Source organism: Ambystoma mexicanum, chromosome 4q (assembly GCF_040938575.1).
Source record: "Ambystoma mexicanum isolate Mex_15411 chromosome 4q, UKY_AmexF1_1, whole genome shotgun sequence".
Taxonomy (NCBI): domain Eukaryota; kingdom Metazoa; phylum Chordata; class Amphibia; order Caudata; family Ambystomatidae; genus Ambystoma; species Ambystoma mexicanum.
Genome location: NC_090928.1, coordinates 1,060,997,482 through 1,061,023,744, shown reverse-complemented (window position 1 = coordinate 1,061,023,744; position 26,263 = coordinate 1,060,997,482). Strand labels below are relative to the sequence as shown.

General features: G+C 49.5%; 1 protein-coding gene across 4 annotated transcripts in view; it reads right to left on the bottom strand.

Annotated features, from left to right (window-relative positions):
• Positions 1-26,263, bottom strand: part of MIA3 (MIA SH3 domain ER export factor 3) — a 1,311,327-nt gene that overhangs the window by 87,154 nt on the left and 1,197,910 nt on the right. For 3 of the 4 annotated variants that reach the window (XM_069608610.1, XM_069608608.1, XM_069608609.1), the window contains one exon: positions 9,124-9,277. The exons of the other annotated variant lie outside the window; for it this stretch is intronic. In XM_069608610.1, the coding sequence (XP_069464711.1) occupies positions 9,124-9,277 (154 nt within the window). The remainder of the gene's footprint in view (positions 1-9,123; positions 9,278-26,263) is intronic. 4 annotated transcript variants of the gene reach the window in all.

The following is a 26,263-nucleotide window of genomic DNA, read 5'->3' as shown; positions in this document are numbered from 1 at the left end:
ATCTACTCTATCCGTTTCACTTGCTCCATGCATTCTATTCGCTCCATGCTTTCCATTTGATCCATCCAATCAGATCCATACACTCCTTTTCATCCACCCACCTCATCCGCTCTATCCACTTCGTTCGTTCCACCCACTCCATCCGTCGCACACACTCCATCCACTCCTTCCGCTCCATCCACTCCTTCCGCTCCATGTACTCCATGCGTTCCATCCATTCCATGCGTTCCATCATTTCATTCCCCTTCATTCCCTTCATCCACTTCATTCGCTCTAGTCAGTTTATCCATTTTAATTTACATTAGCAGTTTTAGTTTTCGATTTTCTCGCTCGGGTCTCGATGCAGGATTGTTATTTTTGATAAAGCAACCTTGGGCGACTGTCTTTGTTGGGGTTAAGAGTCGACTTTAGGGGAAGGGCCACGTTTTCAGTAATTTGCGGAAAGACATGAGGTCCTCGATGAGTCGATTGTGGGGTGGAAGTGAGTTCCACAGAGTGGAGGCCAGGGATGAGAATGATGATCCACCTAACCTGAGTTGGTTTTTGGTATCATTAGGAGGTCGGCAGAGCTTGATCTTAGAGTGCGTGGTGGATGGAACAAGTTACTTACCTGTAACTGTTGTTTTCCAGCATGGGTCTGGCATGGATTTACATGCTCATGAATATTCTCCGTCGTCAGGCTGGGAATCCTCGGTAAAGAAAAAAAATCAGTATCAGTTTTGTTTCTGATCTGTCTTTCTTAGTAGTAACCAATCACTGGTCTCTGGGTCATACTGCACCCAGCCAATGATTGCCCTCTCCCTAAACCCCTCCCCGGGCAGCCATCCTCAGATTTGGTAGCGCGTAAAGTGGCAGTATAACCAAGTGAAGAGCCGCAGAGGGGAAGGAAGGAGGGTTTGCATGTGAATCCATGCCAGACCCATGCTGGAGAACAACAGTTACAGGTAAGTAACTTGTTCCTTCTCCAGCATGGGGTCTGGCATGGATTCACATGCTCATGATTATAAGAATACATAGCAGTACACACATGCACAAACACAGGAGGTGGCAAGGCTCAACATTAAGCATTACATAAACTCAACATTAAGCAACTCTTACCTCCTCACCAGGCCCATCTTCAGGCGAACAGGTTGCGCAGCACTGCTTGGCTGACCCTGGACTCCCTCCCTGGAATCCCGGTCGACGCAGTAGAATCTCGTGAAGGTGTGCGTCGACCTCCACGTAGCAGCCCTGCAGATGTCCAGCAGGGGCACACCAGACAAGAACGCCTTGGTAGCAGCGATCGCTCTGGTCGAATGGGCACTTGGACGGCCAGGCAACAGTCGGTTTGCCAACCGGTGACATGCATGATGCAGCCAGAGAGCCATCTGGAAAGGGAAGCCTTTGAGAAGGCCTTCCCTTGGTTCCCAGGTGGTTGGGTTCTTCAAAAGAGCAAGTCCCTCGTCCCAGATGTCATCCAGCAACGGCAGCACGAGGACCGTCTTCCTCTTGGCCTCGCACCGTTGGTAGAGGAAGCCTTCCTTCTTCTGTTCTTTGGGGCAGAGCTGGAAAAGCTCGGATGCCCTGGCAATCATGGCGTGGAAGGAGCCAATTTTGTCGGGCGGGGAGGACCGAGGGGGTGGTGATGGAAGGCCCATCCCGTCGTCACCACCGTCGTCATCCGTCCCCGTCATGGCCGTATCCGTTCCCATGTCATCCCTAGGATCAGGGGAAGGAGATGAAGGCTAAGTGGGCCGTGAGGGCTGAAAAGGCGGGAGTGGATGAACTCTCCTCCTCTTGTTTGGAGGGCTTCCCGACGGGCCCTGTCTGCTGTGTCGTCCGTTGGGGGTCGAGGCAATCTCGTCCTCAACTCCGTGCATAAGGTTTGGATTGCCATCAAAATGGCCACCGAGTTGTCCTGTGGCTCGGGTTGCGACGGGCGTGCTGGCTGCTCCTCCTCCACAGGAACCTCGTTGGCGCCACCGTCGCTCTCTTCGTTCGTCCTCGTCAGGATTCCTCCCGTGGGACCGGACCTCCTCAAACTTTTTGTTGAGGACCTTCATGACTTCAACCAGCTCCTCCTCGGAGGCTGTATCCGTGTCCTTAACGGGCAAGGCCCCCCCTTTTTACCACTGGGCTCTTCACGGGGGTCTTTTCGATGGGCTGAAAAGAGGATTCCCTCCACGGTGGCAGGGAAACTCTGGGCCCCGAGGTCGCCTCCACTGGGGTAGCCTCCACAGGCTTTGCCAGGGCTGCCTCGACTACCTCGATAGAGGCCTTAGCCTTGTGAATCAAGGCCTGCACCACCTTGTGCGCGCTTGAGGCCTTCACCTTGGGGATAGGGTCACCGCCTCGGTCCCCCTCGGCTGGTTCCTTCGAGATCGACCGGAGCTTTTCCAGAAGCTTAGCCAGGTTTTTGGATTTCCTCTTCCTCGAGCAAGAGCGTTGGCGCTGGTGAAGGTGCGCCCTGCCTGGCAGCCGAGGAGCCCGACCGTTCGGCACTACCTGTGACCGCGGACTCGTGGTGCTTTGCCTTTTGTTGGGCCCCTGTCGCCAGAGCGCCCTCACAGGACTTAGAAGACCGCTCAGACTTTCTTCTTCTTCTCACCTGCTGGGCTCTTTCCTTCCAGCCAGTTGGTGAGGTGGGTCCGACGATCCCTCATAGTCCGATCCGTCATGTTCATGCAAAACGCACAGTCCTTCTCCACGTGCGTTTTGTCTTCGTGAAGGCAGTAGAGGCATCTCGAAAGCTCGTCCTCCTTGAACACATTCTGTAATCCGCATCCAGGGCAGTTCCTAAACAGCTTGGATCCGGGTGTCGAGCTTTCTTTTTCCTGGGCCATGTCCACGAGGTAGGCCTCAGAAACTTCTGGAATTCTCCAAGAAGCGTTGCTCGACGAAAACTTCGCCCTTGAGGGGAGTAGAACAATTCTGAAACGGGTCCCCGTTAATCGGAAGTAGAAACGGTAGAGCTTGAGGCTCGAGTGACAGAAAAATGAGATAAAACTCTATGGAAAAACGCAAAACGGAGTAAAAGCTCGAGAGCTATGGTACGAGGACTCCCAACACTTGAACGTGCGGTAAAAATCTGAGGATGGCTGCCAGGGGAGGGGCTTAGGGAAAGGGCAGTCATTGGCTGGGGGCAGTATGACCCAGAGACCAGTGATTGGTTACTACTAACAAAGACAGATCAGAAACAAAACTGATACTGAATTTTTCTTCACGGAGGATTCCAAGCCTGACGACGGGGAATATTCATGAGCATGTGAATCCATGCCAGACCCCATGCTGGAGAAAGGGTTTTAATTTGTCCTGAAGGTATAGAGGACCGGTTTTATGCATTGCTCGGTGAGAGATGCATAAGGTTTTGAAGGTCACCCTTCGAGCAACCGGAAGCCAGTGCAGAGTTTTGAGAGCTGGGGAGATGTGATCTCTTGGGCCAAGTGCTAGCAGTTTGGCCGCTGCATTTTGTGCTCTTTGTAGTTTAGTCAGGTGGTACGCATGGACTCCTAGGTAGAGGGGGTTAGCATAGTCCAGTCTTGACATAACAATTGAGTGGACCACAGAGAGTCTGTTGGGAAAGGAGGTATGGAAAAATGCGCATAAGAGTTTTGAGGTGGTAGTGGTAGTGGAGAAAGAACCAAAAGAAGGCGGGGCACAAAAGTGTGAATAATATCAGTGGGGGGGCCACCAGGGAATAAGTGTGCAGGCCCCTCAAAGAATGGGGCCTGCAGGTTAGGTGTTTCCATTCACCGAAACACGTCACCAACAACAAATGTCATACCTTCCCGCGTTCCCACAGGTGTCCCGACGAAAACAGTACCTCATGTGTGGGTGCACCTACTGGGGCGCAAAAGGAAAAGGGTAACCCACTGGTAACCTCAAGCCTTTCGGCACAGCACTTTTTGTTCATGTGGGCAACCTACAGATTTGGGCCTAGGGTGTCGAAGCCAGCAAGGAAAACTGGCAACCTCACACCCGTGGGAATCCACAGAGGTCTGACTTGCGCAAATCGGGCCAGGTTCTACTACCCAGAACTCCCGGCAAAGTCCACATTTTCAGACATTTCACTCTGCTCATCCACCAAAATATGCCACCAATGCCACATGGCCTACCTTCCAAGTCAGACCTCTGCGGATTCCAACTGGTGTCCTCTTTTCGGAAATACATGGGGTTCCCTGTTTTCCATGTTGGCTTGGACACCCTAGGCCCATATCTGTATGGTGCGCCCTTCTGAAAAAATCGTGAAATTCAGCCGTCGGAAAAGACTTGGGGTTAGCCGTGTTTTAGGCTTTCCCCTTGGCGTCCAGGTAGGTGCAGCCACACATGTGAGGTACCGTTTTCGTCAGGACATGTGTGGAAACGTGGGAAGTTAGGCCATGTGTTGTTGGCAGCGTGTTTCGGTGGATGAGCGGAGTGAAATGTGCGGAAAGTAGGTTTTTTCGTCACATTTCGTAGTTTGGCAGGCTTTCTGGGTAATACATTCTGGGCCGATTTGCGCAAGTCAGACCTCTGCGGATTCCAACGGGTGTCCTCTTTTCAGGAATGCATGGGGTTCCCCGTTTTCCAAGGTGGTTTGGTGGTTAGGCCCATATCTGTATGGTGCGCCCTTCTGACAAAATCGTGAAATTCAGTTTACGGAAAAGACGAGGTTAGCCGTATTTCAGGCTTTCCCCTCGGCGCCCAGGTAGATGCACCCTCACATCTGAGGTACCGTTTACATCGGGACACGTGTGTTTGTGTGGTTTTCATAACGTTTCAACCCATTTGCTGGTGCCCTTTGTCACATAACCCTTTCATTTCCCAAATGTGCCCTACATTTAGTCGCTGCTTTAGGCACCATACACTTTGGTAACCTGCACAAGTCCCCTACCCTTGAAAAGTTCTGCCTGTGCTCTTTCAAAAAATTTATGTTTGCCGTTCTCCACCACATTGGTTTTTTTCTGATTTACACATGCTAAGTATGTCTGTTCAGGCCATAAGCATAAAACTTCTGTGTATCATGGCTCAGTGTTTGGCTTGTGGCATTGCTTGTTTTGTGAAACACTACAAATAATGTGTGATTTCCTAACTGCAAGAGTCGGGGGGAATGTAGCGGAGCATTGTTTTTCTCAAAATGTATAGAAGCCATTGGCGTACCAAGCCAACCATGTCCACCACATACCTTTTTTTTCCTGTCATTTTCCCGCTGTTTCCCCAAACTATGCAATTGTCCCCTACCTAGTTGTTGCCTGATCTGCGCAAATCACCCCTTCCTAAACCTGGAATTTTGTCTACTTTTCAGAAATGTATGCCTTTCTGTCCTCCAATTCGGCTTTCCTAACTTTTTCTTGCATTCCGTCCACACATGTCCAATTGGCAAAAATGGCCAAAATCGGCTACCTCTCACAAAAAGGCTGATAACCACATCAAAATATTTTTTTTTTTTAGTTTCCACTCAACCTGTTCTTGAAAGCCAGGAAATTGGGGAATTCAGCACAGCAAATCATTTGTTCCTAGCTCTTTCAAGGAAAAAACCACAGGGTTTCTTTGTACATCATTTTATTGGCATTTTTTTTAAAACAAGATTTGCGCCCTATTTTCTTATTTTCTCTTACCACCCTACAGCAACATAGGATTCCTGGATGGCGTTACGACCTCCTACATGTGGGAAAAAAAGAGGCCAAATCTGGCCGCGCTCGCTCATGTAACAAAAAAGTTACAAGGCATTGAATGGCGACATACCGAAATAACCAAAAAAGGCCTTGGCACTGGGGGGGGGGGGGAACCCATGGCACTTAAAGGGTTAAACCTTTGGGAAATCTGGAAGACTAACCTGTGTCACTGCACTGAAGGTGTTGTGTAACACAATGTAAAAGACAATGCCTATGGAGTTTGTCTGACTCCACAACCAAACGAAACACAGTGTACAAAATCACATTAAAATACATGAGAGAGTGGGGAAAAAAGGGTCACACACTCTCCAGGTTTAAAAAAAATCTAGTCCTCAAAATCCAGCTAAGTTGCTGGGGGCCTCTAAGGTGGAGGGAATTAGCACATTTCTGAGAATTCTCCCTAGCAGTGCCTACCACTAGATGTCGGCCTATGCAAAGCATGTATTGTCCACAAGCCTCAGAAATTGCAAATACAAACCATTCTCTGCATTTCACCATTGTTCACAGATGTGTGCAACCACCTCGCGTAAAAAGACCATCAGCTCTCCGCTCCCACCCCTACAAATGCTGTTATAGAATCTGAGCTCCTCTCCTGCGAGTACGTCCACAGCCACCTGAAGTGAGGTTAACTGATGCTGTATGTCCCCATACCTGAACATTGTCCGGGGAAGGGATATCCCCACCGGTAGGCGACTTCTTTCTGCTGTAGCCATTCCGTGAGTGGTTTCACAAGCCAGCGTTTCATTATTGTAGATGAGCCCCTGAACTGGATTCCGGCTCACAATCTTGCATTCTGGGTTATCAACTCCTTTGAGTTGAAAAAATGCAATCTGGTGAGGACGTCTGGCAACAGGCCTTTCTGTTGCTGAAAATGTGTGAAAACGTGGCGTCTGCTCTGGAGTTAGATCCCAGAATTTCAGCGAATAAAGCCCCCACATAGCCTTGTATTCCTGGTCAGTTATTTTGTGAGGTATTCCTCGAAGTCTTAGCCTCCTTGACCTGTTCTCAGCGTCCTCCAGTTTCTCTTTCATGGATCTAAACCGGTTCTCTAACTCGCTGATTCTACATTCCAAAGTAGACCGATTATTCGCTTGTTAACAGAACTAATTTTCCAGTTAACCTAACCGCCGATCCATCGTTTGCACAGCTTGTCCAAGTTCACAGATGGAGTCGTTCAATTTCTGCATTTTTGCCGTCATGTTGCGTTGTAAAGATTGGAGCAACTTCACTATATCGCCCTTAGTTGCTGGCTGAGAGTCCGTTTCGACCCCATGGTTGGGTCATCAGTGAATTTGGTGTTGAAGAGCAGACTGAGGAGGCTGTAGCAGGCTGTAACATGTCCTGGTGATGGAAGAGGACTTCATCCCTTTTGTTTTAGAGGGGGTCATGGTGGGCTGCATCCACATGGATTTCCCCTTACTATCCTGGTGGTGAAGGGCAATCATAAGGCCCAAACACCTCTGCAGTGCCAAAAAGCCCCAAACAAATCACAGTAAGGCTATCAGTGCTGGGTGGCAGTCATGGTCGCCTCTGCATCTCCAGCAATCCCAGGCCTTATACTCTAACTCTTGTGGCCACCCTTGGCCTCTGCCTGCCAATTACCCACAACCCAGGGACAGCGCCTGCCAAGCGTATGAAGCTCTCGGCTAGTAACAGACCCTGTCCGTCCGGCACTCTGACTAGGTCCTCTCCCCTCCTTACTACATGGCCGCCCCTGTCGCTCAGCGAGGCCTCCTCCTCACTGTCTGTGTTAATGAGTGCTATGCGTTTTCCGATCCTCAGCCAAGCATATGGCCCCCAGTCAGGCCCGCCCAGGGATCACAGGCTGCTGGCCCTCTCAACACCCTGTCTATTACGTAAAGTGCAGGTGGGTTCATTGAATTCATTACCTGTGCCCCGCGTCCACTACAGGCTTGTGGTCACCGCTCATCTCCTGGCTCAAGTCGTGGACAAAAGCGGTATAGTGCGATGGGCTCAAACTCGCAGCTGCCTTAATAGCCGGGGGAGCCAGTGCCTCACAGCAGCCTAAGCTGCGCCTGCTCAATCTGGTCCGTCATCTTGGAATCCTCGCCGCGTGTCGGCTCTGAGGAGGAAGAGTCACAATATGGCAGTAGGTGCTTAGGAAGAAGCCTCAAATCACACCCGATACACCTTCATATAGCCGTCTTGCACCTTTATATCGGTGATTTTCACCTTCAAATCCCTGAGGCTTAACTGAGCTGATCATTTTGCAGTGCTGCAGAGCTCCGGGGAGTCACGCCTCCATCTGGCTCTTGCCAGGCCACACCCCGCAAGGAGGACATTTTAAGGTGCAGTACCTTATACTCTAAGTTTTTGCATTGTGTTTCTACTTTCTTTATTTTTCACATATTAGTTCCCTAACCGATGGCTATTTACCTGGGTCTTTTTATTCATATATGTTGCTATCCTACAGTATTCTGAAACTAATGTGTTACTTACCTGTGTTTTCTTAATTGCTGATAGTTTTACTAAGGCCTAAATAACTATTTTGATATATTCTGCCTTATTAAGAGTGTTCTGTGTGTGCTTAACTGAACCCTTCACCTCTCACACTTCATAAATCCAAGCCTTGTTGCTCAGTCATACTACCCAGATGGAGTTTCGCTAGTCATACAGGCTATAACTGTTCGCCGGAATAGGGTGGTATTTAGAGTCTGTCCACAGTGCTTGTTCTAAAAATATATTTTAACAGGGGCATAAAACTGCTTTACCCAATAATAAAATGTAATCAGATTATGAAACCCACCACATTTTTTGCTGATTTAGAGATTTGGGGCTTTTAAGCCACCTGTACGCAGATCACATGGTGTCACTTTGGTCCTGTGTAAAGTACTTGTTGAGACAGTGTGCCTATCCCCAGAACCAGTAATTTCCCCTTGGTCACAACCTAACCAGTATTTGCTCCCAAGTTAGGTGAATTTTGCAATTCTCAAAAATCATTTTATACGACCTGGCACACTGTTTAAATTCTTTGTGATTACTCTGTTATTGAGTATGCGATGTCCAGTAAAACAGTAGCAGAGGAAGTTGAATATAATTGGTTCATGAAGTTTTTAGTTCAAGGTCTTTATCCTATCTCTTCTGTGACCAAAGTAATAGGTGGAAAACAAAAATCTGACAGTGGCGTCAACATGAGTAAGCTTTGTAGGAGGAGCAGTGAGTCACACGCCCATCTCAAAACCCACCAAATTCTAATCAACCAGACCAGCCAATAGGCGGGGGCCTATGTAAAACGTGCATCTAGAAAAATACTGCATGCAGTGGCGTGAGAGGAAGGTTGACACCATTCCACAGTTTCTTAATGTGGTTAAGTAATCCCTGCTGACTTCTCTTTTCCCTAGAGCAGACATCATATCCACATCAGGGACAGTCAATCTTTCCATAGTTCCTACAAAACAATTTTAAGCATAAATACATTTGAAAGTGATGGAAAAAATGAACCGGGAAACAAACAGCAAAAAATCCTTACTTAAAGGAGCAGAAATAGGACGAACTCCATAAGGAATTCTTGTTGGGGGAGGTGCAAATCTCACAGGCGGTTGGGAAGGCAGATTTCCAGCAATTGGCGAGTTCATGATCGGAGTTCCAGGATATGAAGGTGGGCCTTTGGATCCAGAAATAATCTAAACAGGTTTTTAAAAATATACAATGTTAAAATACTGAATTGTGTTTGAATATGTTGAATCCTAATTACATATATATGAAACCATATTCTTCCACCCATTCTTGAGAGGAAGTCCATTCTGAGCAGCGACAACATGCTGGCCTATAGACATCAGAATACGATTTGGGTGCTACAAATTGGCATTCAAAGTCCAGGGTGTAATCATCAGTGATCATTTGCCTCAATCATTTAAATGCATTATGATACATGTGGACTAGAATGGAAAACACAAGGACACGATAATAAATCACTAGTTTGGAGAGTAGTGCGAAGGAAGGAAACATTACTTACTGGTAATTTTTTCTCTCTGGCTTCTTCTCCCACAGATCTTAATTTCGACAGGGGCTGTAGTGCGGCTAAACACCATCTGCTCGACTTCATAGTGCCTTGAATCCAGCACTCCCCGACTCCAGAAATGACATTGCCACCCATTCTTCTGGAATGCTCTACGCACCCACACCTCAGTTCCCCACCTTTTTAGCCCCTGGAACTAAAAAACGAATTTTTCCAGAGAAAAGCATAATATAATGTAGAAATGGTAAGTTACTCAACGTAATGACTAACGTAGTCCCTTTTCCTCCATACTGCAGGGGCGTCCCTTCAAAGGGACGGGAGGCGGAACCTTTTTCACCAGAAAAAACCACCTTCCCCTTTAAACTTAGAGGCGCGCAGGGGTGTGGCCCTGGGAGCATGCGCTGCCCTGACTACGCCCTCTGGCGCCACACGTCAGTCCCCATAGATGCGTCGACAATAGAATAACATTGCCTAATGACACCAGTTTTATTAGATGGGAGGATGGTGGAACGTATGGAGGAAAGGGGACTATGGACTAAAGAGTACGTTAGCCACTACGGTGAGTAACTTATAATTACTCTTACGTCCCGTCCCCTTTCCTCCATACTGCATAGGCGATTACAACTGAATGTAGCCCCAGGGTGGAGGGGAGAACCTCCCTAAGCAAAAAGGTTCCTCAGAACCGCCTGTCCAAAACCCGTGTCAGATCTAGAGGCGGCATCCAAACAGAAGTGCTTGCCGAAAGCCGAGGGATTGGCCCAGGTGGCCGCCCTGCTTATGACTTGCCAAGGGACATGGCGCTGGAATGCGATGGGCATTGCCTTGGCTCTGACTACGTGGGCATGCAAGTTTGCTGGGAGCAGCCTTTGCTGCTCCACGCATGCTTTGTTGATGGCATAGACCACCCAGCGGGATATGGAGGTCTGAAAGTCTGGTCTTGCACCTCCAAATTGACAAAAAGGGTGTCTGACTTGCGGAAGCCCTTAGTCCTGTCGAGGTAGAATTTCAGGGCACGCCTGACATCTAGGCAGTGCAGAACTCTCTTTAAGATCAGCAAGAAACATAGGGAGCACTATTTCCTTGTGTAAATGGAAAGCAGACGGCACCGTCAGCAGGAATGCTGGGTGTGTCCGCAGTACTACTTTGTTCTTATGAAAGGTAGTGTATGGTTCTGAGGCGATCAGCGCCTGGATTTCACTGACTCTGCGTGCCGAGGTGAGGCAGACTAGTAAGGCTGTCTTAATGGTGACCAGCCTGATGTCCGCGGATGCCATTGGCTCGAACTGTTTATGCGCCCGGGCACCCGAGACTATGTTCAGATCCCACACGGAGTGTGGCCTCTTGATGGGCGGGTAGAGCCTTACAAGTCCCGTCAAATGTTTCTTGACAATCGGATTGGAGGAGAAGACCTCCTCCTCCGAGATCCTGTAAGCCCCGATGGCTATGAGGTAAGTGCGGCAAGTGTCCACCTGCACACCCGAGTGAGCGAGGTGCGCCGAGAAGGAGAGCACGTCATCCAGAGCACATGCAAGGGAGTCTATTTTCTTGGAGTCTGCGCAGTGGCAGAACCTGGTCCGTTTACTTTTATACTGGGCCCTGGTAGTCTTGCTCCTTGCGCCCTGTACGATCTCTAGATTAGCCTGGGAGAGGCTGAGGTGCCGTAGCGTTACCTGCTCAGGCACCACACTCTGACGGCTAGTTTCTGAGGCGCAGGGTGGATGACTCTGCCCCCCTGCTGCGCCAGAAGATGTGCTGGGCCAGTTGGAAGATTAATCTGTGGCATCTCCGAGAGGCTGAGCAGCTCTGAGAACAATGGCCTGGCTGGCCACCATGGAGCTATTAGGATGATGGTGAGCTGGCAAGACTCCTTGATCTTGCAAATCATTCTGCGAATCAGCTATGTGGGTGGGAAGGCGTATGCTGTCATGCCATTCCACTGAATCCAAAATGCGTCGCCCAGGGAGCCGGACCCTGTCCCTGCCAAGAGGCAAACTGTTGGCACTTCTTGCTGTGCCAGGTGGCAAAGAGATCCACCTCGGAGTGACCCCATCTGCTGAATATCTCCTGAATAACGAGGTTGTTTAGCTGCCACTCTTAATTGTATGCTCCCAACCTGCTGAGAAGGGGAGGGGGGACTGGAAAAAGCCCTCACTCTCCCCCCCTTTTTGTTGCTTGCGCCAATGTTGAGTCAGCGAGCAGTCTGGCTGCCTGGACCTCTGTTCTTGGAAGCCATGGAACCCTCCGCATGTACGCCCCTTGTCGGAGCGCTGCTGTGACTGGGTGTACGATTTGGGCCTTGTCTTTGTCAGGATGGATAAAGACTTGGCCGTTTGTGAGCGGTTGTTCTTTTTGTCCAGCTCCTCGTCCGTGGTGGAGTGGAAGGAGTCCCCTCCGCCCCCCTCGAACGGAAAGTCTAATATGCGTTCCTGGACGTCCGTGTTGAATTTAGTAGCACAGAGCAAGGCTGTTCTTCTCATGTCCATGGCGATGCAGAGGTATTAATGTGGGCCACGGTGGATTCCATGATGTCCTGCGCCACCATCTTGGCCTCAGCCAGTCCTGCCTTGAAACGTGATTGGCTTGGAGTATAGTAATGCTGCGGCGATCGCTGAGGAGTGTGGCTGAGGGTGGGCCCATAGCAAGAGTGTATCCCCCTTCATCTGCCTGTACTTGGCCCTTCTTGGCCAAGGCGACTACGTCTGTCTGCACTGGGATTCCTGTTTTAGCAGAGGGGCATTGCGTGAAGACTACTGCGAGGACGCCCTCTGCTGGTTGCGCGACCTTGGGTTGAGGAAGGCCCAGCTACTCTGCCAGCCCTGCAAGACGTTCGTGGAAGATCTTGGCTGACGATGGTGTGTCGGGGTTCTCCTCCTCATCCGTGTCCACCTGGGGATCCTGGGGGATCCGGCACCGGTGGGGGAGTGATGGGAGCCGGAGGTACGGTGACTTGTGGCAGACGCTGGTACGGAACCGCCTGTACAATCGGTTGGGGGACTGGTTGGGGGGCTGGACTTGTGACGTGTAGGGTACCTAAAATGCCTCACACGTCGAGGTCCCTTCGATTGTATTTCTTCTGCCGTGAGGGAGCCTATGACCATCGTGAGTGAGTACAGAAAGAGAGAAGTAGTAAGACGTCTATGTTCCTTCCATCCGAGCGGGGAGTAAGGGTGGGCGCATGTAAATTTAAGCAGATACAACCATCAGCAATGCTTTTACGGTAAGTAATGAATGTCTTCTGATGTTTGTTAATCTGCTTAGAATCACATGCTGTGCATAAACTAGCGAGCAGTACCCGGAGTTGGCGGTGGGTTGTGAGAAGGAACAGTAGTGAAAAGATGTCTTAGTACTGCTTGTCCCACCTGAGAATCAGACCTAGAATGGGTGTCTAGGCAATAGTGTTTTGTAAAGGTGTGTACATAACTCCAGCTTGCTGCTTTGCAAATGGACTCTAAAGGAACATTTGAAATGAATGCTATGGAAGCCCCAGTGCTTCGAGTAGAATGTGCTCTGGGCTTGAAGGGCAGTTCTCTTACTTAGCAAGAGAGAAACAGAGTGTGATGCACTTGACAATCCGCCTAGAGATAGTGGATTTGGAGACCAGGTCTCCTTCTCTACCTGCTGCCACTGAAACGAAAAACGGATTTGTCTTTCTTAGTGGTCGAAGTTCTTTCCATGTAAAACATGACTGCGCTGCGCAGTGTGTGCAGGCTTCTTTCTCCCATGTTTGAGGGGTTCCGAAAGAACGTTGGTAGTTCTATGGATTGGTTCACATGGAACTTTGAAATGAATTTAGGCGCAAACCTAGGGTGAGTGCGCAGAACCACCTTATCTGTGTGAATTGTTACAAAGGGATCTAAAACAGAGAGCTTGAAGTTCAGTTACTCTCCTAATGGAAGTATTCTCAATTAAAAAGGCAGTCTTGTAGGCGAGATCTTTGAGACTTGCTCTATGCATGGGCTTGAAAGGAGACCCCATAAGTCTAGTCAAAACCACGTTCAGGTCCTATCCGGGAGCTGGGTTAGAAATGGTAGGGTGAATTCTCTTTACTCCCTCCATGAAAGCCTTAATAACTGGTATCTTCCACCACAACACCTTTTGTTGTGATGTAGTGTAGGCTGAAAGAGCAGCTAAGTGAACCTTTAAAGAGTTAAAGACCAGGCCTGAGTCAAGTAAATGAGTCAGGTACAAAACAATATGTGTAGGAGAGCAATCAATGGGGTTGATGCTCTTAGAGTTGCACCAGATGACAAACCGCTTCCACTTACTGGAATAGCAATATCGAGTGTTAGGTTTTTTTGCTTCCCCGAGTATGTCCATACATCTTTGAGGGAGCTGTAGGTGCCAAAACTCTGACTTCAGGAGCCAGGCCGCTAAGTTCAATGTCTGCGGGCATGGGTGAAGCGTCTCCCCTTTGTCTTGCGACAACATGTTGTACGTGCAAGGCAGTTTCATCGGAGGAGATCATCTCCATCAGATGAGCGAACCAGGTTTGGCGGGCCCACATGGGGGCTACCAATATCATTGTGACTGGTTCCTGGTGCATATTGTGCAATATCTTGTTGAGAAGGAGAGTCGGGGGGTTTAGGGGGAAGCGTAAACACATTTCCCTGACCATTTTATCCAGAGTCCGTTCCCCTTGGAACTGTTCTGGGGTACCTGGAGGCGTAGTCTTGTCATTGAGCATTCTCCAGAGTTGCGAACAAGTCTATCTCTGGAAAACCCCATTCCGCGAAAACGTTTGAGACAATGTCTTTGTGTAATCGCCATTCATACTCCATTGGTAGTGGGAAATCTCTGCTGTGTACGTCCGCCAGAGGATTGAGTTCCCCTGGAACATGTTGAGACAGCAGAAACATGCTGTGTTTGAGAACACACTTCCAAATGTTCTGGGACAGTTTGGACAGCCCTGGAGAGTGTGCCCCCTTGTTTGTTGCATGTCCGTGGTGCTGTCTGTGAGGATCAGGAGCGTCTTTCCCTGCAGTTAAGTCTTAAAAGCTTTCAGTGCTGTGAATACTGCTAACAGTTCCAACAGATTTATATAGTTGGATGCTACGTCTGATGACCAACCTCTGTGCGCTGTCTGATGAAGCAGGTGGGCTGGCCACCCTGTGAGAGATGCGTCGGTAGTTAGAGTGGCCTCCACTGCGGGGGTGGTGAAGGGTTTCCCTTTCAAGAGGTTCTCCCTCGACCACCACCGTAGCGAGAGAATGAGGGCTGGCGAGACAACTGGATCGTCCCATTGTCCGCTGGCCTGAAAACACTGGCTGTTGAGCCACTCTAGGCTGGATTTCTTCTCGTTGATGGAGAATCCCAGAGTGAATAATAGATCTGTTTGTAATAATATATATAGCGCTTTACTAAATGTGATGGCATTTTTGTTGTTGCCAGTAGTAATATGGCACACACATTTTTTTTTGTGTTGCCAGTATAACATGTGAATATGTTGCTGGTGGCATGCAAGGTACAGAATTCATAACACAGCAAAAGCCCAATGTAAAACTGCAGAGAATAAAGTGCACCAATTTTTTTTCTTTTGATACCTCATACATAGACTACCTTATTTATATAACTGACTAATTTAATGAACATTTACTAATTCTAACTTCCTTAACATTATAATGTAGTCTCATGTGCAAAATGTGGTGAAAATACATATTTTGGAATTTGTTTTTTAAATGTGCACTGGCATTTCTTTTTCTCTCTCTTTCTGTGTTGGGTTGCAGAAAGCAGAAAGTATTCGCGGAAGGAAATAAAATTGAAACAGTTGCAGCGAACAAGGATCCCATTGTTGGGAAACTGAAGGGTGATGTTGAAAACATGCCTTTAACCTGAATGGAGGAAAGTGTCTGCAGATATATCATGTAGACAAAGTAGGAAGGTTCAGAGTTCTGCTAATGGAAAAACTTACAGAGAGAAAGCAGTTCGTATTGACTGGGCTGTGAAGATAGAAGTTCAAGGTGTCACAGAGCGCTGGCTTGAGAGTTTCTCGCCGTGCTTCCCAGACACCCAAGATTACAGGAGCAGTTCATGCTGATTGGGCCTGTCTTTGTGAGGTGAGCGAAGCAAGGTCGTGTGGGGAACTTCAAACAAACACTTTTGGTAAGGAGATAAGTTAAGTGAGGTCAATAATATATAGATTGCAGGACGTCCATGAGACAGTGATGCCCAAGGGCGCATAGATCGCTGTTGTAGATAAGCCAGTGATACCGGCCACAAACTGTATGTAGCGCTCTATATAAAATTGTTGGGTTTCTATCATATGCATAGGTCCAGGGCTCTCCATAGAACATTGGGAGGTACTCTAATAGAAAGGAAGGTTTTGTTTTATGATGGGGTTATAATATAGGGAAGAAAACTATGCTCACCACTAAATACCACAAGCAATATATCACCACTAAATACCATATATCACTAGATTCCACAGTATAATATAACAAGGTATGGTCACTAGACTAATATGAGGCCAAACCCAATATAAATGCAAGGATAATTTACCACCAAACTACCGCTCATGTTTTGACGGTAAGAAAATACAGCCAAACCTCACATTTACACAAAATATCCTACAGTTCTTTGGGTATTTGATAGACAGGTTTCATAAGAGTCCCCTGTTAGGAGCTAGTCGTCGAGGTAAGGATAAACCGGAATGGATTGTCTGCGCAAGTGTACTACTGCCACTGCTAGTACCTTTGTAAGTACCCTTGGTGCGGATGCTATGCCGAAGGGTAGTACCTTGAATTGATAGTGTCTGTCCTGTATCATGAATCCGAGGTATTTTCTGTGCGCGCGGCAACATTGAAATATGGAAGTATGCATCTTTCATGTCCAGTGATGCCATGTAATCCCCCTGTGAGAGCAGTGGAATTACTTCCCGCAGAGTGACCATGCAGACCTTTTGTAGCTTTACAAACGTGTTCGCTGGATGCAGATCTAATACAGGGCACATGGTGAGATCCTTTTTGGGTACAAGGAAGTGCACTGAATAAATGCCTTCATTTACCTGTGAAAGAGATACGAACTCTATGGCTCCTTTTTCTTGTAGTGTCCAGACTTCCTGCAGAAGAATGCGAAGATGGTCTGGCGTCAGTCATCTTGCGCTTGGAGGTCTGAACGTTGGGGACCGGCAAAACTCTATACAGTACCCGTGGGCCACGGTCTTCAGCACCCACTGGTCTGTAGTTATCCCCTCCCATGCCTGAAGGAATGATGTTAGCCGGCCCCCGACCAGGAAGGCATGGGAGGAGATCCGGATCTTCAGGCCATTTTGAACCAGAGGCCGGGGAGCCTCTGGGGGTAGAGTTCCAGCCCCTTCCTTTCCCACAACTCTGACCCCTTTGGGGATACGGGTTGGGGTATCCGCTAGTCTGAGGAGAGGACCAATTGTTTCCTGAGGTGTACTGGTGTTGAGTTAAGCGTTGGCCACGAAAAAGGCATCTTGACCCAGTTCCTCGCCTTGTGGAGGGTTTTTGTGTGATTTGGTCTAGCATCTTCAGGGTGTCATGATCCTTCTTTACGGTCTCAAGAGCCTCGTTGACCGCTCTTCCAAGTAGGTTGGACTCTTCCAAGGGTTTATTAATAAGTGACGCTTGCGTTTCTGGCTTGAACCCAGAGTTTCTTAGCCACCCATGTCTCTTTAGGAGGATGCCCTGAGCCAAAGATTGACCCGCTGTCTCAGCGGAATACAAAGTGTTCTTGAGTATACTTTGGTTCATATGACTGCCCTCGGTTACCGTGGTCAGAAGACGAGTCCGTAGCGGTTCAGGAACCTCCTGCAGGCCTTCTTGTAATATGGCCCATTGAGAGTCCGCGTAGCTGGCTAACAAGATAGTATGGTTAGCGATGCGTGTAGAAAAAGCAGATACAGCTGTGACCCTCTTTCCTAGGGCGTAGAGTCTTTTACACTCTTTGTCAGGGGGTGCCTCCCCGGTTGACAGGGGAATCCCTGTCCTTTTCCTTGTAGTTGTCACCACTAGAGTGTCTAGGGTGGAGTGACCTCTGATATAAAAGGGTCAGAGGGGGAAGGCCGAAATAGCTTTTCAATCCTCAGATTAACTGCGCTTGTGAGTGCCGGTGTTGCTAACGAGGGAGCCAGATGATTTATAATTAAGTTTAGGAGAGGAATAGCCTGGCTGGCCGGCAGTTTCTCTTTAAGAATATCCTCCACAAAGTCAGCCTCAGGAACAGCTTCATCGGTGGCGATCTTGAAATGTTCTGCTGCTTTGCACAACATGGCTTTAAACGTCATTTGATCGTCCACTGGAGAGGGCTGTCTAGTGGGAGTAGTCTGGGGGGAATCCAAACACAGGTTATCTGGATCTGGTGAAGGATTTGGAGACTGCCCAGGCTGAGGGTCACCCGTATCCAGGTTTTCTCCCACCCTTCCATAGGGTCATGCATATCCTCAGGATCGATGAAATGATCATCATCCCAAGTGTCTGCAGGAACTTCATCCTCAGTGAGGTCGTAAGTGTAGACATCCTCCTCCTGAGAGGGATCAAAGAGTCTTGGAAATTTAGCCACAGGGTTCAAAGGGCCTTCTTCTCGTGGTCTTTTGGGGGTGGATTGCTCTGAGAGGGTTACAAACCTGTCAAGCCTCTCCATACAATTCTCAAATGTTTCCCTAGTCCAAACAGAAGACCTAGAGGGGTCTAGAGGTGGAAAGGGCTCTTGTAAGCGATCCTCTGCCACCAAACGTCGATATTTTTGTCTCCGCGCAGAAGAAATTCCTTCTTTGCCTTCCGAGAACTCTTCCCGGGGAACCGACAGAGGTCGTGTGTCCCTGTGCTTCTCCTTAGGCTTGGCGGAGGGTTCCGGTATTCCCCTTAGTGTATCCTTGGATTTCGACGGATTCTTAGCCCTCTCTGTAGGCTTCGGTGAATCCTTTGACTGGTGCTTCTGAGGTTCCGCCGAAACAATTCTTGCAATGCTTTCGCCAACGTCCTCCGCAGTAGGGAGATAGGTAGCTTCGGCCTGCAGTTGTGTAGTCTTGGGCGGAGCCGGGGCCTTGTTGTCGGCGAATGCCTTCTTCGGCAGAGCCGGGGCCTTGTCATCGGCGGACGCCTTCTTACGATGCGTCGGAACGGTTTTTGGAATATTGGGAGTATCGCCCTTCAATTTCAAGTGCACAGTCGCTAGGCGCGTATGCGGCTGCGGAGAGGGCTGCCGATCGTGATGGTCGGCGGGCACGGCCGGAACTTCCGGTGTGCCAGTTGGCGCTGTGGTCTTCTTCGACTTTGTCGAAGACTGGCCGGGGTTTGTGTGTTTAGTGTTTTGAAAATGCTCGTTTGTGTCACCGGGGTGTATATTCCCCATAGCAGTGCCTGAGCCGTGCCTGGCGGGGCTGGGGACAGACGACGCAGAGCGGGAGAACGCCGTCGAAAAGGTCAACGACCTCCGGGTTGGAGGCCTGCTCGTCACTCAGCGGTTGCGGCAGCAGGAGATAGCTCGGCCTTCGACATGCCGTAGGCCGGCCACCTATTGACACGGCGCTCCTTCAATGTTTTAGGATGGAGGAGCTTGTAACCCGCATACCTTTCTCGTTGTGATCGAGGAGCAAGCAACGGTTACACCATCGATGCTTATCTCTCCAAGGAAACGTTCCCTTGCAAATGGGGAAAAACCTAAATTGAGTCCTCTCCATAGCTGAGGATAGGGAAAGTGATGAAGACCAGAGAGGAGAGAGGGGGGAAAGGCATTCTTAGATTTTACAGAAATGTCTACCCCGACCCCGCTCTCCCTACTGTGTAGGCTGGCTGGAAAGGATGGATCACCGTCAATCAAAGGTCCGTGGAGGTCTCGGCCGAGATCCGGAACAGCTGTCAAAGGGAAGGATGGTAAGGGTGATCTTAATATTATAATATCTTCGACCAAAGGTCGATGGAACAATTCGCAATGTCGCTGAACGAGCTCCGCTTAAGGCGACCAGTATGCTGGGCAGAAAAAAACAATCTGAGGGACCTTGACGCGAGAGGGATTTTGTGTACACTACACGTCACAATAGGGATAATGTTACAGGCACACCCATGTCGACGTCCCCTTTCGATTCCCGAAAGACAAAATGTAATACTCCGCGGTGACCACTGGATGTTGGACTATATGCACAGCATGTGATTCTATGCAGATTAACAAACATCAGAAGCTTTTTTACAAAAGTGCTCAGGTTTCGTCCCACTGGACGGAATGTCCCAAAAGTATGGTGGAAAGGGGACAGGACGTAGGAATAAAAGACAAAGACAGAAGAAGCAGCATCCGCGTGTGTAATTACATGGCCGAAGCCAAACCCAGGAGCGCTGATGAATTCGGCCTGTTCCCGTCGATGCGGAAAAGGCGACTGAGGTGTGGCGTAGGAGGGCAGTCAGGCCAGCACATGCTCCCAGGGCTGCATCCCGCGCGCCTCTAAATTTAAAGGGGAATAAGGTTTTTTTCTGGTGAAAAAGGTTCCGTCTGCCGACCCATGAAAAGAGACGCCAATGCGTATGGAGGAAATGGGACGGGATGTAAGAGTACAGCCCCAAATAGGCTAGCAACTAGATGCTACAGCACACAACTACGGATCTCTTCTTGGACCACTCACAACAAGGGAGGGCAATTAGCAATCTGTGGGAGAATAATCCATAGGAAACATTACCGTTAAGTCATTTTTTCCTTCAATGGATTGCATTCTCCCACATATTCCTAATTTTAAAAGCAGTTCTCAGCAAATGGAGGGCGCAGAAAGCCTTTAAAACTAAAAAGATCTGCAAAACTGGCCTGCCAAAATGGACATCCCTGTCCCGGGCCAAATCCAGACTATAATGTTTAGACAAAGTATACAAAGAGGGCCACATAGCGGCCTGACAAATATCTTTTACAGGCATACCCCTCTTTTTAAAAATGTGTATTGGTTACTAGCAGTATTATCACAATTATACAGAAACATAGCAAAAGTCACATTCCAAAGGAGCAAGTACAGTATTCAGAAAACTTACAGCATTAAACAAATACAACCCCAACCAAAAAAGAAAAACAAACACCATAGCATACAAGAAAAAAAGGCATCCTGGGTCAACACCCACTAGTAATGATTTGGAAGAGAACGGTATACAACCAGCGGGGATCGCATCCCTGGGGCCCCCACATGGGGGGGCGAATACTGCTCAGTTTAATTAAATGTGGTCCATGGTTTAACACAATCATCTCTCATTACCAAAGAGTTTATCAGAACCTTACTTTTGAAGGGAGCCACAATCAACTGTTCACAGGGGCTTATCATCTGATGGGCGGAACATTGCAAGGATGAGTGCACGTTCCAGGCCGCAGTATTCTCCTGTGGGTTCACAAAGGACTTTCCTCATGGCCCTGTACCAGGCAGCAGTTTCTCCAGTGCTCCATAACTCAAAATCCTTCCGCCATTGACAGTTATGCACCCCTCCCCCCTCAACTTCCAGGACATGGCTATACACCTTTTGGCTAAGATACCTGCTTGGTCCATAACTTTAAATCACATGTCTTTATTTTTCCAGCCTGGGATAGCCACCCAGTAAGCAATCCATTGGGTCCCACTGATATCTTGAAACCCCAGCGCCAACACAGGTCAACTTTATATAGTGCTCACCAGCGGGCAATGAATAAGGTCTGCACCACCAGCCCCACACCATGGACAGACGGGTGCCATTTCATGAGCAAACTTGGCTATTTGACTAGGTGTCACATAGGTACGATGTAGCACATTTAGTTGCAGCAGCAGAAACTTTGCATTACGTGAAACCCTCTTAACAAAGATCAATGCATTGTCCCACTGAACATCCGTAAACTACTGACCCAAGTCTACTTCCCAGCGCTCTTTCAGCCCCTTACTGCGCTCACTCACCCCTTCCAAAAAACATTTGTACAATCGAGACACCAGATGCCAGCCATCCTCCAGTTCATACATCAATAATAGCAGTGCCACGGGTTCCGGTTCCTCCGGCCAGTTTGACCACTTTATTTTTGCCACCTTCACAAGTTTGAGGTACCATAAAAACTGGCCTTTGGAAGGACCCTCCACCTGCATAAGGTCCCCTAATTCCTGAAAAACCACATATTTATACATACCCCCCCCCCCATGTAGTGAGTCCCATCTCATCCCAATGCCTGCCAACTGCCAGTTCACTCACTATGGAGCATGTGTCAGTAGTATTGTGGACGTGCAGCGATTATGCATCTTTAATACTTTCAGCACTCTACCCCATTCCTGATGCCCTACTCTGACCAGCAGTGTCAGGTGACCTATACAACAATCTGCGACCCACTGGGCCTCCTTAATCACTGCTGGCTGAAGCGCGTCATGTAGCAACCGAACATCCATAGTGGGTTGGTCCGAAATACAGCCCACCACAAGTTGCGCTGCAAGGTTGTAGAGTTTCAACCGCCGTAACTGCACACTGCCATCTCTACATGCCATGCAAAGGGTGTTCAAAGGGATCCTCTGCCTGCCGTGTCCCCAGGAAACCCCCTGAGCATAGTATCTAGGTGTCGAAAAAACCCAGCTGTAACGTAGTAATGTACGTTCACGAAAATATAGAGTAGGCGCAGTAATCATTTTCACTAGGGCTGCCTGTCCCATAAGATATAGTGGCAATCTACCACAAAAAGCCATGGATCGTTGTCCCCCCTCCACTGCCCTAACCGTGTGCATGTCTTCCGGCATGTGCGCTGTGTGTAGGTCCAGATAGATGAAGGTGGGTACTTCCCACTGCAGTCCGAACTTTGGCAAATCCCCAACTTCATATTGTTGCAGTGCCACCAGGGCGAAGAGACATAACTTGTGCCTGCTGAAGGAGATCACAGTTAACCCAACAAAATTGTCCAGAACAATGGGCAAATTATGTTCCGCTCGCATAGATATAGAAGGATGTCATCCGTGTAGAGAGAAACAAGATGTCTATAGCCCCCAACCTCTATACCGGCTTCAGAAAACACCTGGCGTAAAACAGTGCAGGAATATAAAGCATGGGCGAGAAAGGCCATCCAGGTCGAGTTCCTCTTTGAATGTCCATTGCTCCAAACACCTGCCTTCCCGTTTTCACCCTGGCCACCGGTTGTATAGCAACATAACCCAACAAATGAGCCCTCTTCAAACATAAAGCCTCTCAGATCCATTCCCAATAGACTGAATCAAATGCTTTGATAGCGTCCAAGGATGCCATGCCATGACATATGGTGCATCTTGTAAGTTAGGCTGGTCAATTATATGCTGCAAGTGGCGAGATTCATGAGGTGCTCCGTCTGGGTACAAATCCTGTTTGATCCTTGTGAATCAAGGCTCTGATTACTTTGTGAAGCTGCCCAGCCAACAGTGGGGTCAGTATTTTGACGTCTTAATTGAGCATTGCCAAAGGCCAAAAGATTTGCAGTGCTCCGACGTCTTCCTGGGTTTTCAGGATGGGGCACTCAATGTTTCTCACATACTGAGCGGAAGCAAACCCTTTTCATAGGCTTCCTCCTATATCTTCAGTACGACCAGAGCAAAGAGTGCCACCAAACATGTTGTAGACCACGGCAGGGAGTCCGTCGCCCCCATCATTTTCCCCGTTGCCTGGGAGGCTATCACCTCACTGAGCTCTTCCTCCGTCAAAGGCAGTTCAAGTGCAGTAACTTGCTCAGCCGTAACAAAATCTGGGAGATCGCAGCGTCTCGTGTTTATATAGTCTGCTAAAAATATAATTGATTGAGATCTCCAAGGGGTACCACACTCAGAGCAGTGCGATTGCACGTTGCGGTTGCTCAGTCCTGCATAACCATGCTAACAACCTGAATGTGCAGAACACTGGGATAGACTATGTAACCTGAATTATAGGAAATATGTAGAAAGGCAACATGCGAGTGGAGACAAACCAGGAAGGATGCTGGCATGGTTGTATAAAAGAGAGATCCCTAGAACCACGATCAAAGTAATACAGGGCACGGAAGGGCAATTGGTTGACACCCAAGAGGGGGGTCAATCGAGATTTCCTAAACTATTACCGCACACTGTATGAAGATAGGGAATGGAGCGATGTTAGGGAGATAAAGGATACGCTGGACGACATAGGCCTGCCACGAATAAGCGCGGCGGAGCGAGAGGACCTAGATGTCCCAACCACCTTAGAAGAATTGGAGGAGGTGGTAACAGAACTACCCACCAGTAAGACTCCAGGGGCTGATTGATTCCCCAGTGACTTTTACGAAACATATAGAAAAGAGGTGCTCCCCCCGCTGCTAGATATGCTAAACGAGGCTTATGAGAGAGGACGGCTGGGGGCGTGGCCAGCACGCATGCAGTAAAGTCGGGCTTCCGTGGAGCTCCGGTCCGCGATCCTGTCAACACCTGAATTTTCGCCTTAATATTGTCTGCACGTCGGTGGCAAACATAAATCCACGAAGGGGAACCGGTCTCCAGCGCTCGACCCCGCTCCCGTGGAAATTCGGAGTTGGGAAGCACATTAACGTGGGACGCAAAGACGAGCCCCTGTGTCCCGCAAGATGGCGGCGCACACGCTGTGACGGATGTGAGGGGAATTGATATCCGCAGAACCGCGGTGCTTCGTCTGGCCGCGGCCCGGTCCACTGTTAGTGCTGAAAGGCTGCGGAGACCACGTCGCAAGAGGAGATCCGCCGGGAAGCGCGACTGGAAACCCCGAGCGGCCGTGAGGAACCAGCCGCCTGGAAGGTCGGAGCGGGCCGCGGAGAGGGGAGCGCCGTTGATGGCGGGACGAGCCGGGGGCGTACTGGCAGTGGCCAGCGAAAAGACCCAGCCAGGTACCAGGGTCCCATCAGGAGACCCACGCGACGAGGGCAACAGGTGTGGCCCACGAATCGGCGCCGAAACCCAAACGACCTTAACTAGGGGCGACCTGGGAAGGGGCCCGCCGACTCCAGAGGGATCCCCAAGAGACGACATCGGAGCGCTGAAGGGCCACCCGACGCATCTCGCCTCAAAAAAATAGGCCCCGGGTTGCCCGCGCTCTAGAAAATTAAGGACACCCATTTGGAACACAGCTCCGACGGGACCCAGCAGCGGACAGAAGTCCGCCCCACTATAGCCGTGGAGCCCCAACACACCGCTTGCTCTCGGGGTGAGGGGCACTCTCCCTGAGACCCTCTGAAACTCAGCTGAACACCGCAAGCTCCGAAACCTAATCCCACTCAACGCCATCTCACCAAAGAGCAACATACGGTCGCAAGGCCGTGGCAGTACAATGCCTGACTGTCGCCCCCCCAGGGCAGTTATCGCAGCAAACAAAATCAACGGCGGGGTGAAACCATCGAGATCGGAGAACTAAAGGCGGCTAGATCCGGCCGAAACCAACAGAAGGACCACCCTGAATAGCTCAGATCGAAAGTGGGTCGCCAGGGCAGCAACAGATCTGGGCCGTTTGGCATTGACTGGTAGGAGATCTCACCCAGCAGATCACAACCGGTGACACAAATACTGCACCACAGGCCAGGGACCGGAGGAGAAGCCGATATACCCTTCAGAACCAGACTGAACACGCGAGGCGGCGAGCCTGGAAATGGGGGATGTCCCCCCCCCAGAGGCAAACCCAAATTGGTCACGATGGACTCCTTCACAACAGTCAGACCCCAAAGACAAGCACAACCAGATCGGGAGCCACCAGAAGAGCCGCCCCATCAAGAGGATGATCTCAAACACACACAAGTCCTACAAGCAATAGCGGCCCTCCGCACGTCGGTCGAAGGAAAGATCGAAGAAGTGAAATCGGACATACAGCTTATGCGTCAAGACGCCCGAAACCTAACGGAAAGGGTCACGGCGGCAGAAACTACCCTACAGGACAACGTGGAGAACACCCAAGACCTAAAAACAAAAGTTCAGGATCTAGAACAGAAGGTGGCCAGGCTGGAGGCGCGCTCCGAGGATGCCGAGGGTCGAGCCCGCCGCAATAATATACGCATATTGGGGGTCCCTGAAGACATGGAGGGCTCAGACCCGACGGGGTTTATCGAAACACTGCTGCTACAGGAAATTGGTCCAGGGAACCTCTCCCAAGGGTTCTCCGTAGAAAGAGCCCACAGATCCCTCCAGAGGCGCCCCCCACCCGGCTGGCATCCACGCCCAATCATCGCTAAAATTCTGAACTTCCGAGACCGAGAAATCATACTGCGGTACTCTAGAGAAGGCGGAGAGATCAGGAGGAACGATGCGGCAATAGTTATGTACCCGGACTACACCCCCACAGTGCAACGAGCAAGGAACTCCTTCATCCCAATAAAAGCACGATTACGGAAGCTCAACCTAAAATATATGTTGCTATACCCGTCGCGCCTCAAAGTTTTATATAAAGGGAGAGCGATATTCCTTGAGACCCCAGCCGCAGCAAACATGTGGCTAGAACACAACAACCTGGCTGAGGGTAAAGATGAACCACCACAACCGAATCTAGGCTGATCACATACCTGTTGCGGCAAGGAGACCACCCCACAAGAATGCATAAAACAGACAACTGCACCATACTTTGAGTCCTACTGAGATCTAAGCCAGATCGGACAGGAGCTCGAAGGAACACACGGAAGAAAAGAAAGCGACCCACCCCACCAAAAACTGTGCAGGCAGCCTGCCTACACACTGCCTGATCCGGAAGGCCAGGATTGGCCTGGAAGGCTCGGGACCCCCTGAGCGCTGCACGTTGAA